At 35.8% G+C, this 20,349-nt stretch overlaps 1 protein-coding gene and 1 non-coding gene across 2 annotated transcripts in view; one reads left to right on the forward strand and one right to left on the reverse strand.

The window, feature by feature from the left end:
* The window catches only part of ITPR2 (inositol 1,4,5-trisphosphate receptor type 2), a 432,120-nt gene that overhangs the window by 82,256 nt on the left and 329,515 nt on the right, over positions 1–20,349 (reverse strand). Inside the window, exons 46-48 of the mRNA XM_019737570.3 lie at positions 10,738–10,845; positions 4,900–5,092; positions 1,867–1,992 (exon numbers count right to left, since the gene is read on the reverse strand). Of these exons, the coding sequence (XP_019593129.2) occupies positions 1,867–1,992; positions 4,900–5,092; positions 10,738–10,845 (427 nt within the window). The remainder of the gene's footprint in view (positions 1–1,866; positions 1,993–4,899; positions 5,093–10,737; positions 10,846–20,349) is intronic.
* Positions 6,416–6,522, forward strand: LOC141570345 (U6 spliceosomal RNA). The gene has a single exon (XR_012494339.1). It is a non-coding gene; the product is annotated as a U6 spliceosomal RNA (small nuclear RNA).

Below are 20,349 nucleotides of genomic sequence, written 5' to 3' on the forward strand. Positions count from 1 at the left end.
AATGGATCTTCAAAATAGAAAATTACTCCTGGGCTCCCATTTCCCTTCCTGCTCACCTCCAGTTCATCTGCAATAGACTTAAAAACCTGCTGCTCTTGTTATACCATCCCTTTTACTGGGTTCCCCTTGTAGTATTAATATTTACCCTGCAACAACATCAACAACTAAGTTATTCTTTTTTTTCATATTGTCACGAGGCTCCTTTTTATCCATTCTTTTACTTGTACCTCATGGTGTCATGAAGTCTTCTAACAAAATAATACAGTAAAATTAGGATGTACTTGAGCAGAGTTTCAAAATCTATTAAAGCACTAGGAATTTGCTGACAGGTATTTACCGTACGTGTAGACTATTTAAATAGCAGATATTAGCACAGTAGAAACGAAGTACATGGCTGGAGTCAGAAAAACTTGAAGTCCACAGTTATAAGCCATCACTTTGGTTTTTAGTGCCTTGTAGTGGGAGGGGCGGAGTTTTAATATGTGGAAAAGGTACTTACAGTGATAAATTTTATAATTGTGTTAAAATTTATAACTGTAATAAATAGAATTTAAAAACCAACTCCTAAGCTTAACTTACACACATTATTTTTAAAATAAATCTATTAGTTTTTTGCTTAAATTAAAATATTCATTTTGTTTTCTATTACTGTTCAGTTAGCTTATAGATTTACTAGACTAAATTCCTTAGATTTTTGTTGTTGCAAGTGTACAAAGCAATGTAATAGAGATTTATAGCCTTCACAAAATGATAACCCCCTCTCCCCATCTACTACCCCTCTGACAGCGCACATAGCTGCTACAATTCCACTGACTCTATTCCCTATGCTGTACTCCACATCCTGTGACTATATATATATATGACACAGTCAGTTACATCAACTATAATTTCATATATATATATATATATGAAATTATAGTTGATGAGCAACAACTAAGTTTTATTGAATGATTACCAGTGCTTCTCATTACATCTATAACATCTCATTAAATTCTCACAATAATCCTATGACCTGATGAGATACACCAGCACCTTGTGGCTATTATTTGCTGATTCTCTCATCTTTTCCTCCAAATCACATTACAAAGTTATTTATCTGATTGTATCACAAGCCTATAACAAAGTTTCCCATTCAATTTGCCGGACTTAAACAAAAAACTTAATTTCCACAGTCCCACCCTTTAACATATTTCTCCTATATTTCCCATTTCACTTAAAATGAGATAATTTCTTATCTTTGCTTTTGTAAAGCCTCATGTATTATTAGTTTAATAATATTAATTTCATAGTCAATCATTCACGTAGAGAAGTCCTAGACTGGAAACAAAAGAATTAACCTTTTACTATATCTGACATATTCTCTATTATTACATTCCGACTTATGCTGTACATTTTTAAATTTTTTTCAGATTTCATGTATGCTCATTATCAAAATCTTAGATAAGACAGAAAGCAAAGAGAAGAGAGAAAATACTCTACTTAAGAGTAAAATCCACTAAGTAGATAATCACAATGAATATTTTGGCATAAGCCCTTCATTTCCCCACGTATTTATATAATTGAGATGATAAAATATAAAAGTGCTTTTGGTAATAATAGGTAGAAACAATATTTTTCATTGCTTTATTTGTCAATATATAATATAGCTCTTCTGTATATGAGCTTTTTGCAAAATAACATTTTTATTGACCATAGTTTTCGGCCTACTCCACTTAATCGTAATTCTCTTCTAATGAATACAGAAAAACCCATTTAACAAGAATTAAATCATAATGATTTTGAAGCTCGAAATAGTTAAGAAATGCATTAAAAATATTATTTTAGAACTTTAAAATATTTATCATTTAAAGAAAGACAAGCCCTTGCCTTCATCTCCATCGTCCCCAAATGGGTAGAAGAGAGCAACAGCTAAATTGATGAACACAGCCAAGTTGAAGGAAATGCTCCCCCACAGAGAGATGTGCCTCGAAAACCAGAACAGTGCAGGATTACCTGGTGAAGAACAAGAGCAATGGGCAGAGAGGAAAAATAAGTTTTGGTTTCAATACATCAGCCCTACTGAAATAACATTTTACTAAATGCATTTTTGTAGACTAATATAAAGCATATTTAAATAAACAATATGACTTATTTTAGAAAGTTTATAATCAGTATCATAACAGAGTTTTCTATTTGATTCCTTCTTTATCCTTTAGCCAATTTATACATAAACCATTACAGAAGGGTGAGTAATTTTGCAATTGCTAAAGGTGGTTAGAAAAGGTGATTCAATAATAATTCTCTCTGATGAATTATTGAATCTCATCTGCTCCCTAGAGCAGATGAGGGAAAAGACAGTTTAGCGGCTGCCAGAGGCCCTTTTTAATGGGATGGTATACATTACTATATAATTGAGTAAAATTGATACATTTGTCCCATTCTAATGCCTTAAAGTCAAGCAAAAAACACAAAACCCTGACACAGATATATCTCTGATGAAAATTCCTATGACACAGTCAGTTACCTAAAACTCTGAAACTTAATAGCATGGCACAATACCATTTCCTGGGAACTAGTAATTTATAATATTATCTAAGTTTTAAATCTTTCTGCTTGCTAAAAACTTGTTGGGTTTGCAACAGCAGAAGAAGATGCACGATACAATAAGAACTACCAATAAGTGACAAAGGATTTACTAAATCTTTTCAGAAAAGGAACTCTGTATTTGTCATCAGAAAGGAATTGGCAAAAGCATCTACTGAATACAGTTTACATTAACCAAAAAATCAGTTCTTTTTCCCTCTATTAGGTAATTGAACAGATATGTAAAGCATATAAGTTTGACCACATACTTCCTCAGGTCTTATCCATTCTCTAACTCTTAATATTTTAATATCAGATTTAAAATACTGGAGTTAATTGAGGGGGAAAAGCACATCAATTTTCAAATAAAAATGATAAACAAATTATTTTCTTGAATTCCAATCTGGGGTCTTTTGCTTACTTATAAACTGTACTTCCTTTTAGTACATATTTCCTTCTCTTGGAATGGAGCATTTCAACACTGGAATAGACAATATTAACCATGGCATTAAGAAGACTAACGTATAACAAATTTTAAACGTCTGCATCGCCATCATTCCTGAATTAGGAGTCCTCATTTTTTAAAAAATATTTAATTGACAATTTTAAAAAATTTTATTGGGGAAGGGCAACAGGACTTTATTGAGGAATAGTGTGTACTTCCAGGACTTTTTTTTTTTTTTCCCCAAGTCAAGTTGTTGTCCTTTCAATCTTAGTTGTGGAGGGCGCAGCTCAGCTCCAGGTCCAGTTGCCGTTGCTAGTTGCAGGGGGTGCTGCCCACCATCCCTTGCGGAACTCAAGGAATCGAACTGGCAACCTTGTGGTTAAAAACCCGCGTTCCAACCAACTGAGCCATCTGGGAGGCAGCTCATCTCAAGGTGCTGTGCTCAATCTTAGTTGCAGGGGGCACTGCCCACCATCTCTTGCGGGACTCGAGGAATTGAACTGGCAACCTTGTGGTTGAGAGCCCACTGGCCGATGTGGGAATCGAACCGGCAGCCTTCGGAGTTAGGAGCACAGAGCTCCAACTGCGAGCCACCGGGCCGGCCCAGGAGTCCTCGTTTTTAAAAGCAGAGGATAAAGACAAAATTAGGTGTTGATGCATACATTGGTAGTAACAAATCCATCAAACGAATTAGATTCCGTCTATAATCTCATAATAAGTTGCTTCCAATTTTTAAAAGTAAAATGTACATTGAAAGTTATTTTAAGATTTGTTTTTTGATAAATGAAGAATTATTTATCAAAAAACACAGAGCCCACAAACTCTAATTCATTATTTACTTACCTTTTGCAAAGGATAAAAATGTATGTTTTTCAAATGTCCCAAATAAAAATGTTAAGTCTTCATATGTATTCTGGACACATAAAATTTTCTCTGAATTCTATTAAGGTCCTACATGGTAAAATGCTAAGGGTACATAATTTCCTTATTTTTTTCAAATATTCTGCTATGAAAGCCTGACAATGCATGCCACCATTTTATATTTAAAGATGGTGTGTCTCAAGCTCTACTCAAATTCATATACCACAATCATTAAAGTTCCTAGAAAAATAGAGTGTTGAAGCACTGTTGAATGGAGGAATTGAGAACATATACTTGCTTGTCTGAAAAACGTCCCCAAAAGACAAAGAAGACCTAATCAAGAGTTTCCCATCAATTTTTGTTAAAATATCCTGTTATTCTTTATCTGGGAAAATTAAAGTTTATTTTAAACATTAAAAATTTTAAATTTTAAAGTTGAGTATTTCCAAATAATCTAGAGACAGAAATAAATGATGGGAACTGTATTATACTCATTTTTAACCTGAAAATTATAACATTTCTCTATTTGAATACTAGTGTCACAAATTTTTTAGTTCGATTTGGCAATGTAAAGATATGTGGAAAGGAAGAATGACTTTCAGAAAAACATCAAACAACCTACTCCATCATAAGATCACAAGACAATAGAGGGCCAACGTGCTGGTGCCAACGTCTCTCCATCATTCACTGATTGTTAAGGCCAGTCAGAGCCTATTCAGGGACTTCAAACCCGCAGCTGTTCCACAGTTGAAACATACAGCTGTAACGTTGTATTTCATAATATTTATAAAACGATAGGATCAGCACTAAAAGATGATCTAATTAGTCAGAGTTTTCTGTTTCCATTAAGCCGCAGGTGTCTCGGCTCTAGTTGTAGACTGAGCTTATATTCTTAAGCCTGTAAGTGATTTCAGTAACATCAGATGGCAAGAAATTAAAATTCAATTTAAATGAATGCTGTCATGTGTCCCAAAGCACCAATTCGTCTACCATTATACTCGAAACTCACCATTTCAGTTTATTGTACTTACTCCTGATTTTCTTCTGCCACTTCATTTCATTATAGAGGTCTTCTGTTTGCTGGAAAAAGTCATTCACTTTACTTCCTTGTTCATCCCGTTCAGTCGTATTGAACACACGGCTCTTAGACTCTCGCGTAAGATATTCACATATATTGGGGACAGGAAAAACTATTTGCTCCATAGTCCTATCATGCCGAACAATCTGAAAACATTAATTTACATGTGTTTTAGCCTTGAGACACCTTAGTCTTAGACTAATTTTCAGCATGTGTTTATGTGTTTATTAATGATATTTTATGAATTCAGTTATGAAAAATATGCCAGCTTGAAGTATCTAAAATAGTCCTTTATTGTGCTACTTTACACCTTTCTCTTTAAATAAGAGACATTAACTGACTAATGTATCATAAAAACTATACTTTGTTATAAATAACAAAAGCCAAAATCTTTATTCTTTCTGAATTAGCATTAAATATTTGCCACACATTTATATTTTCATCAAGTACAACAGAGAACTAAGAGGGAGTTAATGAGCAAGTCATTGGCTACGTCACCTTAAACACACCACTTGGTGTATTTATATCCTGTTTTTTCTAAAATGGGCTGTTGGGAAACAAATGACACACTCACATGATGAGCCCTACGTTCTACAGAGAAAGGTGCTTTATTTCATTAAAATTCTTATTCTTGGCAAAACATAATTTTGGCAGGAATAATATCCATTCTAGTATATACTTAGATATATATATTCATTATTTTGAACTTCTCTTATTTGGTATTTGTGACGGTGTCACCTTAGATTTTTTTTAAAAAGGTTGAATATTTTCATACAGTTTTACTATGTAATAAGGATTTGTGTATACTGCATCTCAAGGTTCATATTTATGTATCCTGCCCAGCCCTCAAGAATGAATTAGGACTGGTCTAACCCAGAAGAGTCATTTATTTCCCTCTGCCATTGACTGGTATGTTGGTGAGCATGTGACCGAGTTCTGGAAAAGGAAGCATAAGGAGAAATATCTGGGGGCAGGGGGGAGCTTCCTGGAAAGATTTTGCTTCCTTGAAAGGCAGAAATCCACATGAAACAAACAAAATAATCACAACAACCAAAACAAACACCTACCACAAAAGTAATTTTGGCCTGTATCCTCTTTCTTCCTGCTTAGAACAAAAGGCAGTGTAAGGGAACGATGCCTGAACTTTGGCAGTCATTTTGCAGCCATGAGGTGACATATCACCAGTATAATAAAAAAGACCTCCCAGAAAGATGGAAAAGGCCTGCATCACTGAATCACTGAAACAATCATAGAACTACTGATATCTTTAGACTTCTCATTATGTGGGATAATCAAGTATTTTTATTGTTTAAACAATAGTCAGTCTAGTATTCTGTTATTTGTAACTGAAGATATCCTTAATGATATATGCAAACTACATAGTAGAATACTATCATAAAACAAACAAGATGAAATTTAGTAGTGGTAAGTAAAAATTCCTGAACACAGTTTTTAAAAAAGCCAATTGTGTGCTCGCTTCAGCAGTACACATACTAAAATTGGAATGATACAGAGAAGATTAGCATGGACCCTGTGCAAGGATGACATGCAAATTCTTGAAGCAGTCCATATTTTTAAGGAACTCATACAACTCAACAACCAAAAAACAAACAATCCAATTGAAAAATGGGCAGAGGACCTGAATAGACATTTCTCCAAAGAGGACAATACAGATGGCCTATACATATGAAAAGATGCTCAACATCACTAACCATCAGAGAAATGCAAATAAAAACCACAATGAGGTATCACCTCACACAGGTTAGAATGGTATCATCAACAAGACAAATAATAACAAATGTTGATGAGGCTATGGGGAAAAAGGAACCCTCACACTGTTGGTGGGAATGCAGATTGGTGCAGCCGCTATGGAAGGCAGTATGGAGGTTCCTCAAAATTTAAGAATAGAATTACCATATAACCTAGAAATGCCCCTCCTGGGTATCTACCCAAAAAGTCAGAAAACATTTATCTGTAAAGATGTATGTACTCTGATGTTCACTGCAGTTTTATTTATGGTGGCCAAGATACAAAATAACCAAAGTGTCCTTTGCTAAATGATTGGATCAAGAAGATGTGGTATATATACACAATGGAATACTATTCTGCCATAAGAAAAGATGAAATAGTGCCATTTGTGACAACATGGATGGATCTTGAGATTATTATGCTAAGTAAAGTCAGACAGAAAAAGTCAAGTACTATATCGGTGATATGTGGGATATAAAACTGAAAGCAACAAAGGAACAAAACAAACAAATGAAGAAACAAAAACTCATAGACACAGGCAATAATTTGGTGGTTACCAGAGAGTAAGGGGGGAGGGGAGTGGTAGATGAGGGTAAACGGGATCAAATATATGGTGATGGAAGGAGAACTGATTCTGGGTGGTGAACACACAATGTGATATAGATGATGTATTACAGAACTGTACACTTGAAACCTATGTAACTTTACTAACCATTGTTACCCCAATAAACTTTAATTTAAAAAAAAGTAAAAGTAAGACAAGTGAATAAAATTCAGAAATCATTAGCAGAGCTAGATACCATGAAATTCAGATGTGAGATGGTAGGCCTTTGGCTCACTGTGGGAGTAGGAAGGAAAGGAGAAATCTGAAAGACTGTTAAAAGAAAATCTGTAACATACTTGTCCCTTCTATATAGTCTTTCCCAACACACATTGTCCTTGATTTTATAACCTCGCTTACATCCACTTTTAGCTTTATATTCTAAGAAGCAGTATCTGCTTTTTGCAATTGAGTTGAATAATTAATACTAGAAATGCCTACCATTTTGGGTGTGCCAATTATACAAAGAAGAACTGGACCTATTTGGTATGGAACACAACTATGTGGCAGGGTTGGGGGGAAGAAAAGGTTCACATGACCCAGCAACGTCAAACATTTACAAAATCTCAGGATACATTTAAGAAATAGTGTCTTGATTATTATAAGCCAAGCTATTCAGCCCTTTTATAACATGCGATGTTTGATTACAGCTGTCACATTTTACAAGGGGTATTGACAAACTGGAGGGATTACAGAAGGAAAGGGGAATGTGTTCACTGTCAAAAGCCAAAGACAGATAATTTTTTTCAACACATTTATTCATCAAATGCTTATTCAGTCTTTAGTTGGGGAACTCTGGGGAATTCAAAGTGAAAAACAACATGAACTCCGATCTATAAGAGCTTATAGCTGAGTAATCATGGTGGTTCTTCAAATGTTAGAACCAAGCTATCATGTTGACAAGAGAGTAAATGCTCTGAACAGCGGGTAAACATTAAAGTGGGCTAGTATGCACTCTATCAAAAAAATTACTTTTTATAATTATTAGAGTTGTTCCACATTGGATAGTTTCCTCCTGAAGTAGTGAGATCTCTATCCTAAGGGAGAATGTAAAGCAGGAGCAGGATTATTATACAGCAATTCTTCCTTGGAGGTGTGAGTAGACCAGGTAATCCACAAGGTCCTTCCTATCTCCTAGGATATTTGAGTCTATAACTTATAAACAAACTATTAGTTTCAACAATATTCATTATTACTGTTATGTTCCAAGCAGTGTTCATTTTTGGAAATACAAAGATTATCAAGACCAGTCCCTACGTCAAATAGGGAAACAGCGACACATGAGAAGCTAACAATATTCCAATATGATATATTAAACTAACAGAATTATCAAACTGCTGTAGGAGCATAGTGGGATGAAATTAATGAATGTGTGAAAAAGGGAGGGGAGGCCACTCCTGAGTAGGTCATATGATCTGGTCTTTGAATGAGCGTGAGAACTGGTCAACATGAATTTAGATCATAAACCCAGGCCACTCCTTTGAACTCTTGATTTCTATATCCAACTTGATAGATACCTCAAAGTCACCTCAAATTCAAATTTACCCAAGAATCAACAAATGCTCCGCCCCTACCTTTTAACTGCCAAAGCTATGATCCCTTTGCTTAACTCCAATTCCATTCCATTTTTTGAAACCAGAATCCCAGGGAACATCCCTTTTCACACCATTTCCCCCACCTTACATGTGGAATCCAACCTCAAGCATTGAACCCAGTATGTATATGTATATGTGTGTGTATGTGTATACGTATATGCGTATTTTCCCCAATCTAGTCATCTTTAATATCACCATCTCTCACCTTTTCTATTATAATATCCCCTATTTGACCAACATGCATTCCTTGAACTATTCTCTTATCCAATTCTTTCTCCAAGCAGCAATTAGAGCAATCACTTGAAAAGAGTCATCCCATCCCCTTCCTATGTTCTGTCACACCTTCCATTCATTTACTTCTACCTGAAATCCCATGCCTGATCTTTAGTAGAGAGAAACTTCTCAATTTTTAATATATTCTTTAAGGAAATCTTCTCTGTGAAATTGACTTGAACTTCCCCAGGCGCAGTTAATTGCCGTTTTCTCTACATTTCCTTGGCCCTTTGTGTATACTATACAGAATTCTGTATGCTATACAGAATTATCTTCTGTATGTGGATGTAATTGGTAGAGAGTAAATGCTCAGTAGACATTTACTGAATTGATGTATTTACAGCTAAATCTTCTCTCACTGCTGGGAAACCAATAAAAGTCCAACTTCAACAACAGTCCCATCTCTCTCACACAGTGATGAACCCAATCTTGACCTCTGGCTTCCCCTCTCTACCTGCTACTCCTGATCTCTTCTAAATCACCTCGCTTTGTACTTTGGCTTCTGGGACCTTCCTCAGAACGTTGGTGTTTGGTGAACTATTTGTATCCATTTCTCCAGCTTCCTGACTTTGCCAGCCTCCCAATTCCTAAGCGCTTGGGTGTAGTGAGCAATGCTTTTGCTGCTGTTCCAGCTCATGGGTGCCGTCAAGTCAAGTCTCCTATGAAAACTAGAGTTTATAAATGTTTATAAATGTCAGCAACGGGTCCGTTTTGTGAAACAAGGTAATGATGCTCATTATTCCAAAGGTTTGGCAAGAGTATACAATAAGGTATAGTGATTATATATCTTGGGAGTTAATAGCAGTGACTCCCATCATGCACTCTGCTGAAAACTAAAATACATCTCCCAAAGTGAATAAATGTATGAATGTAAATTACTAGTGACAAGCGTCAACTACTCTACTCATTTCTGCCCGATTAGCTCTGCCAACAAATGTCAAAACGATACTAGAGCTAGTAAATGAGAGCCAGATGGGTCTCACAACACATAATGATAGTCTATGTTGACCCACACCTCCCGAACTGTCATGGGCCATTAAAGAATGTCTTATTTATAGGGGGAGGTCAATGGCTGTGTACTAAAAATGGAAATTGCTGAATCATTGCAAGTTTATGTTATCAATAAGAAGACTTCATTAGTGCCTTCCATGTTTCCTACACTTTTGAATACTTTCTTACATGGAGATCTCTATTTTAATAAGCCTCCTATAATTTTTGAAAAAGGAACCATTTCTTGAATGACAGTTCTAGTATAATAATCTTTTCTCTAAAACACCGTTGCTCTGCACTGATTGCTTCTATGAGCAAAACAAAACAAAACAAAAATCACCTTATTAATTACAAAATAAAACTTACATATAGTTCAGGTCAAAAAATAAATAATTTTGAAAAATGTGCACCTCAATTTCTTATAGACCACTCCTCACATTTCATCTTTCAGTATATACTTTTACAGTTTAAACCACTCAATTCCTCTTCGTTGTTCTAGGAAACAATTATGAAAATAGTCTGAAATAGAAAGTAAACATATCTTTTCACAGTTGGTTCCTTTCAAGAAATAATAGCTGGTTACCTCGATCTGTGCGGTGTGGTTAGCATAGTATTTTAAGGCTTCATCTCCATCATCTGGATCTGATCCTGGTTTGAGCATCTGCTGTAATAATTTGTTGTGGCGGGCCAACTAGAGAGAAAAAGAGGGGAAAAAGTTTTAGATATTTTTCCCCTTTTCTGGAAGTAAACTTTGAAATTACTTTGTCCAGTTGTACACATAGCTTCACAGTTCTGGGGATAATGGCAATTAATTACATTTCAGGAATGCATGTCTATTTGAAAGGCATAAATAATGAAATCACAAGTATCAGCTATTACTACATCAATCTTATACTTTCATTTGGAAATATATATGTTTTTAGCATGAGAAGACTGTGTCTTGTTCAGAGTAGGTGCTCAATTAACATATGTTGATTACATTTATATCTTCTGTAAATGCATAATTGTGCCAGGAAGAAGAAAAGCCAAGTGATATATAATTGATATTACCTATAATAAATTGAAACTACATGCACATATAAAACAACTTGATGAACTGTTGCAACAGTCCAGTGGGTATGGTACCAATATAAATGGCAGCTTCCTATGTATCTATATTTCTATATTTATAAATAGGTATCTATATTTCAGCAGAGTTTCTCTTATGGCATCTAATCAAGGCTCTACATTAGGAATTCGTACTAAAGTCCTATACTTCTGCATATTCATACATCAAAATTGGTACTTTATGGGTACCTATCTCAGTTTTATGGTAATTGAAACTGGACATTTAAAAAACAAAAATCTCACCATAAATTAGAAACCACTGTTGATAGAAGTAATCATTCTCTCTCATTTGAATGTCTACGGCATTTGTTGGCTAGTTCTCTCACTTTGTAGGTAACTAATACATATTGCCTTCATTCTCTATTTTATGGTTATCTTAAACAATTCCTGAAACCTTGTAATGTCTTTAACCTTTTGGTTATCCTATTTATGCTTCACGATCCTCAAGGATTTCTAGTAACAACGAATGTCCACATATTTCTTTTATTCCTATCACACTTTCTACCTCTTACTCTGTGCCAGGTGTTGTCCTAAACACTTATGTACAAAATCTCATTTGACCCAGCTAAGAAATCCTGGGGTAGGCACTCTTATTAGCTCCATTTTACAGTTGGGGAAACTGAGGCACCGAGTATTTAAGGGACTTGCCTGTGATAACATAGTCAGAAAATGATAGAGCCAGTACTGAACTCAAGCAGTTTAGTTCCAGAGTCAGTATTCTTATCAACATTACAGAGCAATAAATAAGTCTTTGCATTATTCATAGGATGTTAATTCAAATTGTAATTATAAAGAATAGAGATGAATTTTAAACAACAATCCAGTACCTATAAAAACCAAATAAACATCATCCTTATAAGTGATAATTTGGTAAATTAAATATTTATTCAATTGATGCTGCTCTAGAGCAAATCATTTTTGAAACTATTATTTTAGAATTGACTTTTAGGAATATTTATAAATCACTCAAGAAAACCATTTCCTGTTTTTCTCGACATTTTATTTTTGACTAAATATGAATTATACAGATTTTTATTAAAAACTATAGTCACGAAACTTGTGACTTGCAGGTGTTTCTAAAACTCTAAATGCCTTTCAAACTAAAATTATTCTAGTCATTTAGAAACTTTAGCATGCGTTTTAAGAAGTGCTGGTTCTTGAAAGTAAAACTGGCATGATTTGTCTACAGATTGGATCTGGGGCATGAAAGAAAGAGAGGAGTTAGGGATGACTCTCAAATTATTAACCTGAGCAACTGAAAGTTTAGTCATGCCCTTTACTAAGGAGAAATGAAGGAGAAACATATTTAGGGGGAACAAATCAGGTCTCTGGTTTTGGACACGTGAAGCTTTAGACATCATTCAAAAGGAGATGACCAGAGGCTGTTGGATATGGTTGTGAGGAGTTCTGGGCAGAGGTTGGCGCTGGAACTATATACCTTTAGGGATCATCAATGTATGGCTGACATTTAAAATCATGAACCTTAATGAAATCATCTAAAAGTGAGCTTAGAGAAAACAGAACCAAGGAATTCCAATACAGGTTAGGAAGACAAGAGGTATCATCAAAGAAGACTGAGCAAGTGAGGGCCAGTGAGGTAGGAACAAACCAGTGAAACCAGGTTTGTTTCACTGGTTTGTGAAACAAACCTGGCAACTAAAGAAAGAAAGAACTTCAAGACGGAGGGAGTGGTCACCTGACAGTCCAACCAAAGGAGGACTGGGAAGTGGTCATTGGGTTTAGCAGCTTGGAAGTCACTGGTAACCCTGACAGCAGCTGTTTCAGGGAGTGATGGAGCCTAATGTAGTGAGATTAAATAAGAATGGGAGGAGAGGAAGTATAAACAATGAGAGCAGGCAACTCTTAAAAAGTAATGCTGTAAGGGCGAGCCAAGAAATAGGGTGGTAGCTAGAAAAATGGATTAGGTAAAAGGGAGGATTCTTTAAAGATGAGTATATAACATAATGTTTGTTTGATTTTGAGAGAAATGAAATGTTTGCTAGAGCAACATCTTGACTATGTGAGAATGGAATGATATAGTACATAAATCGAAGGACTTGCCGTAGAAACAAATTCACCAAGGAAGGGCCAGTAAACATGTTTGTGAGGCCAGTAAGCATGTTTATGTGTGTTTCTCCAGGGAGGTTCAACTTCTGGTTCCAGGTATGCAGTAGCCAGACTCGTAATTAATGAGATTTGTGGTTTTGCAGGATGAGGTCAACAACACACAAAGAGACACGTGGAAACTAACTGTCTATTCAAGGAATTTAAATGGGACCATAGGCTCTAAGCTGAAAAGGGAAGGAAATGAAGCCAGGAAGGACAATGAAAAGGTAGTAGGATAAATGAATTGGAGCTTATAATGGAAGGGGAAAAAATGTGTTGGAGTTGAGGTGCTAGAAGAAGTGAAAGAAGTGCTAGTTAGGAAGGTTTAATCAGAGTGAGATACTTGAAATGGAGCTTATTGACAAAGTGTAGGGAGCTGTGATAGATTAGGAATGATCAGGTTTTAGGTGTTTCCCTATGTCAATCATTTAATGGCTCCTCACACTTCCACCACCACCCTGGTCTGAGCCATCCGGAATATTGCAGAAGCCTTTTCACTGTTCTCCCACCTCTGTCATTGTTCTCTAGTACCTAGCCTTAACACAGGAGCTGGAATCATCCTTTCGATCAGATCATGCCTCTTAGCTCAAAACTCTCTTCTGAACCCTGCCATCTCATTTAGAGTGAGAGCCAGTGAGCACTCCAGACTCTGGCCCCGCTACATTTGTGAACTCTTCTCCTAGAACCCCACAGCCCCAGCCACACTGGCTCCTGACTGTTCCTTCAACCTGAGAAGCATGTTTCCACCTCAATCCTTTGCCTGGATTCTCTTCCTCGAGAGACCCACATGGCTTGCTTCCTGACCTACTTCCGGGCTCCTTTCAAATACTGTCTTATCAATGACCACACTTTAAAATATCAACTCACTCATCCCGTCTAACACATCTAACACCATTTCTTGCTCTATTTTTCCCCATAGTATATAGTAATGATCTGACCTACCATATTTTATAATCAATCTCTTTATCTCCCCCTTTAAGAAAGTAAGCTTATTTCTGAGAGGGCACAGATTTTCATCTGTTTTGTTCACTGCTATATTTCCAATGCTTAAACCTGCGTCTGGCCTGTAGTAGATGCTCAATGCATGTTTGTTTAATAAATTGAATATAACTATCAGAACTCTTCAATCTTAAATAAAGGATAGCTTTCCAAGGTGAGACACTAATTTCAATAATTTTTATAAACTTATTTATTAAATAGCTCTTACTTCTTTAAAGTCACTTTAAAGTCACAGGGTCAAAAATTACGATAATTATTTTAAGAAACCAATCATGCTATTTTATGTGACATAATTAATAATGCAAATATGTATAAACAATTTTCATTTAGTATATCCTGCTTAACATATCAGGTCTTCTGCCTTTCCTGTAGTCCTGGTGAGATAATTCTACGTTTGTCTTGTCTTATCACAGGTAAGCAGCACTTTAAAAGGCACTTTAAAAAATGCCTAGGATTCCCTTCACATGTTCAAACATTTAAAACAATATTTTCATTCATAATTATATAAATAATCTCTACATTTCTTGGAAAATTTTAAATATATATAATAATAAAACCAAATAGAAAATACTACACCATTTTTTTCTATCTGGATGTCTTTTACATTCTTTGTAACTAAGACCCTTTTCTGACTAAGTACCCTAGTTTGCTTTTCCTTATTCTGTGTTCAGATAGTGCCCTGTACATAACTAGATAGTAAAATTTCTTATATTGTATCTTATCAACTATTACTTCTCTCCAGTGGTCTGTGACATCCTCAAGGCAAAGGGCCTGGTTTTACTCACTGCTGTATTCTCAGACAAAAAAAAACACACAGATCTTGGTACATTAAATAGACTCAATAAATATTTGCTGAATCAACAAAGAAGTGGGTTAATTCTTAATATTCATTATGTATTTGTGTGGTCAAGGACTCTTAAATCTCAGTGAATTATCCTCCTTGATAAAAGAGAAAGGCCAAAGAAATCTGATTAGACATTAGATGATGGTAGAATTCCAGTGTTTGCAGAAATAAAATATTTATTTTCTTGTTTCATAGTTATTCATGCACTTCTATCCCTTCCGCTAGACTGTAAGTTATTTGGAGAGGGAAGGACCAGGTTGAATGGAGCTCTATATGAAGCAAGGATAGCATCCCGATTATGTATACAAAACACAAAAAAAGTAAAAAAATATCTCCATGATTCTGAAATACGTGAAAATGACTGGTATCAACATAGAGCTCTCTTGGTCCAAATTATCAGTTCACTATAAGTACAGTACAACTTCTCAGGGATCAATTAACATAGGTGCAATAGTTTTTAAAATATTTAGTCCCCTATATATGCAATTCTACTAAAAATATTATGTAGAATGGCCGCACTGCCAACCAAAGATATCTGTTGTTTCTTAGTGATAGGCTCTATAGATATATTTTGTCTACTATTCCCTCACATATACCTTTTACATGACATAAATAAAGAAAAACCCAGAATCTAAAGATGCTATAGCATCATTTATTATTAAGTGCTCTGGAAACCTATGGTGAAAACACTTGGTAAGTTTCTGGGCAAGTAGAGCACATCTGTAGAGAGCCATCACAGTAAGAAATCTAATTTAAATCCTAATTAAAAACTGATGGACAGCTAATGAAGATATTCAAGGACAGCCATCCAACTTTCCCTGACAGAGACCCTCACAGCAAGCAGTATGTGAAATTAGCTGATGTCACTACACAACATGGTCTGAAAAATCAATCAACAACCGATATTAGTAATACCGAGAGTCTGACATGGGCTGAGTTCTAAAAGGGAATAATGTCACAGGTGGTAAATCTCTGGGTCCTAGAAACACTTGTAATCCACAACAATCTTTTATTAGGCAAAATAGTAGCAATTGTGTTTTATACTGAGTGGACATGGTGTCTAATTTGTCATACCTACTTAATAAGTGGTGCCAAAATAATGTTATCAATAACTTTTTAGCTCATTAATACAAACAGGAAAACCAACCCTGGCATCAGTTATCATTTACCATAATATCAAAGTTTGAAAACAAAATGCAATGTAATACATGGGGAGATATATGCATATGTATTAGTGAGGAAGGGATGAAAAGCATTGGTGAATAGTTAGCCTTATAAAAGAATGAAAACATATCCCCCACAGAGAAAGACTGCCAAGAAAGGCTAGGGATTCCTTCATTATGTGTTAAAAAGAAGAAAAGGAAAATCATGATTAACCATGCCATATTTGTAATTTAAATACATATGAAGCACTAAAAGGAATTATATATATATATATATATATATATATATATATATATATATATATATACACACACACACACACACTCACACATAGGCATATATACAGAGGGTGCCAAAAGTGTAGACCTATTTTAAGAAAGGAAAACTCTATTAAAATTGTAACACTCAATATATACTGATAACAAAAGATGAAAACAAGTCACATTTGACGTCTGCAATTACAAGAGGTGCTCAAAGTGGTTCCCATCAGCGTAATTTTAATACAGTTTAATAAACACACACAAACCTTCTATGTAAACACATATAACCTACAGCAGGGTCTTTGACTAACATCATGCAGGTTTTTAAAACCAAGATTGGGGAATAAAGAAGACAGACATAGGCTTTTCACTTTTAGTAACATCTCTTACTGAACTATTTCACATTTATCTTCTTATCATTAGGATTTTAATGTTCATTTCTATTTAGGTCCAAGTAAGGATGGAGTGAAAAAATCAAGCAATTGCACTTGAATGATATTCAACAATAATTATTCTTCGGCATTTATCTGTGAATTTTTTTACGTGAGTTCTACTTTTATTAATTGGTAAAACTGACACGGCAACTGCCTTTCCAAAGATTACAAAGTGAGCTGGAGCCTGAAGGCAGAATAAATTGCCTTATATGTTTAGGTTAATAATTGTACAATGCTTTTATACCAAACACTCTTGTTTGAAGCGAGAGAAATCTGCTGAAGAGTATATAAACAAAGGTTTTACATATTCTAACATGCTTAAAATATGCAAGCCTTGTATTTTCAAAACATCTATTTTCTCTATCTTTGAGATCTTATGTGCAAAGCACAATATTACTGTGGGATTGTAGAGAGAAGTAGACTTTCTTCTTTTAAGCAACCTACTTTCTAGTTGGAGGAATTAAAACAATTATAGAAATGAAATTAATCTGAGGCAAAGTAAGGGCAGAAATACATGGAGACTCTTATTTGTTTGATGGCTTTAGGAACGGAATCATGCAAGCAATGCACCTGATAACAGTTTTAAAGAAGGGGTAAAATGTCCATAGGTAGGAAAGGGAAGGAGTGGATGGCAGGAGGAAGCCATTCTGCATAGAGAGGGATCTGCAGGAACAAAGTTACAGAGAATGGGGAGTGGAAGACAGGACAAGAATTCGGAGCCATACGAATGCTATGTGAGGAGTCTGAATAGAAAATACCATTGTGGGTTGAATAGTGTCCAGCAAAAAAGATACTAACCCCAGTACCTGTGAATGTGACCTTATTTGGAAATAGGGTCTTTGCAGATGTAATCAAGTTAACATGAGGTCACAATGGATTAATGTGGGCTAATGTCCTAAAAGAGGGAAATTTGGACACAGACACATACACACAAGGAAAATAACATTCGATGACAGGAGAGATTGGAGTGATGCAAGCTAAGGAACACTAAGGAGTGCCGGCAACCCCCCGAAGCTAAGAAGAGGTGGGGAAGGATGCTACCCTAGAACCTTCAGAGAGAGCATGGACCCGCTGATACTGTCATTTAGGACTTTCAGCCCCCAGAACTGTGAGAGAAAAAAAATGTCTGCTGCTTTAAGCTACCAAGTTTGTGGTGATTTGTTATGGCAGCCCTAGGTAGCTGTCTTAGTCTGTTTGGGCTGCTGTAACAAAAAATACCCTAGACTGAGTGGCTTATAAATCACAGAAATTTATTGCTCACATTTCTGAAGGTTGGGAAGTCCAAGATCAAGGCACTGGCAGACTTGGTGTCTGGGAAGGACTCCTTCCTCATGGATAGATGTCTTCTCATTATAGTCTCGCTGGCGAAAGGAACAAGGGATCTCCCTCCAGCCTCTTTTATAAGGGCACCAATCCCATTCATGAGGGCTCTACCATCATGAGCTAATCACCTCCCCAAAACCCCACCTCCAAACACCATCACACTGGGCATTTGGATTCAACATATGTATTTAGGGGAAACACAAACGTTCAATGTATAGCAGAAGCTAATACAAATACAAACCATAAAGGAATTTTTTCTCTTAACTGTGACAAGATAAACTGAGATCTTATTACCTACCTTTTCCCTTCTATTAGAAAAGGAATGTAGGGATTAGGGAGAATCCATTTGGGAATGGTGTCATCTGTCCAGAGCTGCTCTCAGTACTGTGAGGTCCTTTATAAAGAAAATAGCCTAAAGAAGAAATAATTGTTCCACTAGAATACTGATGCCAGAACTATTCTGTTAGGAGTAGGGTCAAAGTCATGTTAAGAAGAAGAAAAGGCTTTTTCACATGAGACAGTTCAGGCGTATGGTCTCAGCAAGAAATTATTCACTGTGGCAGGGATATTTGCACTTAGACACATTAGAAAGAAATCAGCTTCAGGCATTCCTAGTAGAGAGGAGCACATCCTTTCCACTGCAGTCAGCAGAACCAAGGCTTCAGAAAACCCCCATCAATATCCAGCTTAAATCTGAGGTTAAATAATGAAGAGCTAGTTTCTCAAGGTGGAAATGGTGGTATTTCCCAAAAGACAGGGGTGAGCACATTAGCAAGTTGGGGGAGGGGCACAGTGAGGGGAGAGGAAAGGTGGAAGTGTAATAGATAGGCTATGGAAAGCAGATGAAAGTACTGATTCTCCACTGGTGTAATGGAATAGATTAGTTGGAAAAGGTAACAAATCTCAGTCTTAAAAAGTTAATTCTTACTGACTCTCGGTGGTGAACATACAATGTAAGATATAGATGATGTATTACAGAATTGTACACCTGAAATCTATGTAACTTTACTAAAAAAGAAAAAAAAAAGTGAATTCTTGTGTGTTTTTTTTGTTTTCCAGACTTCCTTTTTCCCTAGCCAAATACAGTTGCCCATATTGTCTTGAGCAGAATTTGGATTGAAGGAGAAAGAAACCGGATAGAAGGAGAAAGAAACAATGTTCATTTTTCCTGACTTCCAAAATAGTCTCTTGAGAATCCAAAGAGAAAGCCCCAAACAAAGTGAGGCCAAGAGGAAGGCTGACAATGAGGAGGAAACAGAAAGAGGGTGTTCATTCTGAGAAACACCGTTTGGCAAACCTGGGAAAGAGAACAAACAGACTTCTGAGCACCCTGCAAAGTAGCTGTGGAAGATTCGTGGACCACCGGACCACAGGACCACAAACCCCAAGGAAAGCATGGGACCTCAAGGCTATTTTCTCTCATCCCTGCCACACACACACAACCGGAGGGAAGTAAGGAACTGGCCTCTTCCTTCCCCCAACAGGACTGATAGAGGGATCATAAAACACCAGCATTACCCTTCACAATAGCATCTTTATACAAGGAGTTTAAAAAACATAGGTTTTACTTATCTAATATCTCCAATAAATTCTTTATGATTCCTATTTCTATTACCATGGTGGCCAAACTAAGACAAAGATATGTGCAAAATGACAAGAAATTCACAAAAATTTTTAAGAAAAACTCATTTTCAGATGATCTAGACTCTTATTGATTAGGGCCTCTCTGAAATTACAATAAAATCAATAAAAGACATTTAGTAATTATAATAAATAAATGATAACTCAACCTTTGAAGCAGGGCAAAGTAACGGGGAAAAAACAGTAAATGGCAAGAAACAATGCATTTTTAAATGATTTAAGGTAGTAAATTATCTTTGTACTATGGTCTAGACATAAAGCATTACAGAGTGCTGTGAGGAAGAATCTAGCTTTCCTACTGATTGCTAATATTCATC

The sequence above is a fragment of the Rhinolophus sinicus genome, chromosome 1 (genome assembly GCF_057876585.1).
Source record: "Rhinolophus sinicus isolate RSI-liver-muscle chromosome 1, RSI-T2T, whole genome shotgun sequence".
In the NCBI taxonomy this organism is placed as follows: domain Eukaryota; kingdom Metazoa; phylum Chordata; class Mammalia; order Chiroptera; family Rhinolophidae; genus Rhinolophus; species Rhinolophus sinicus.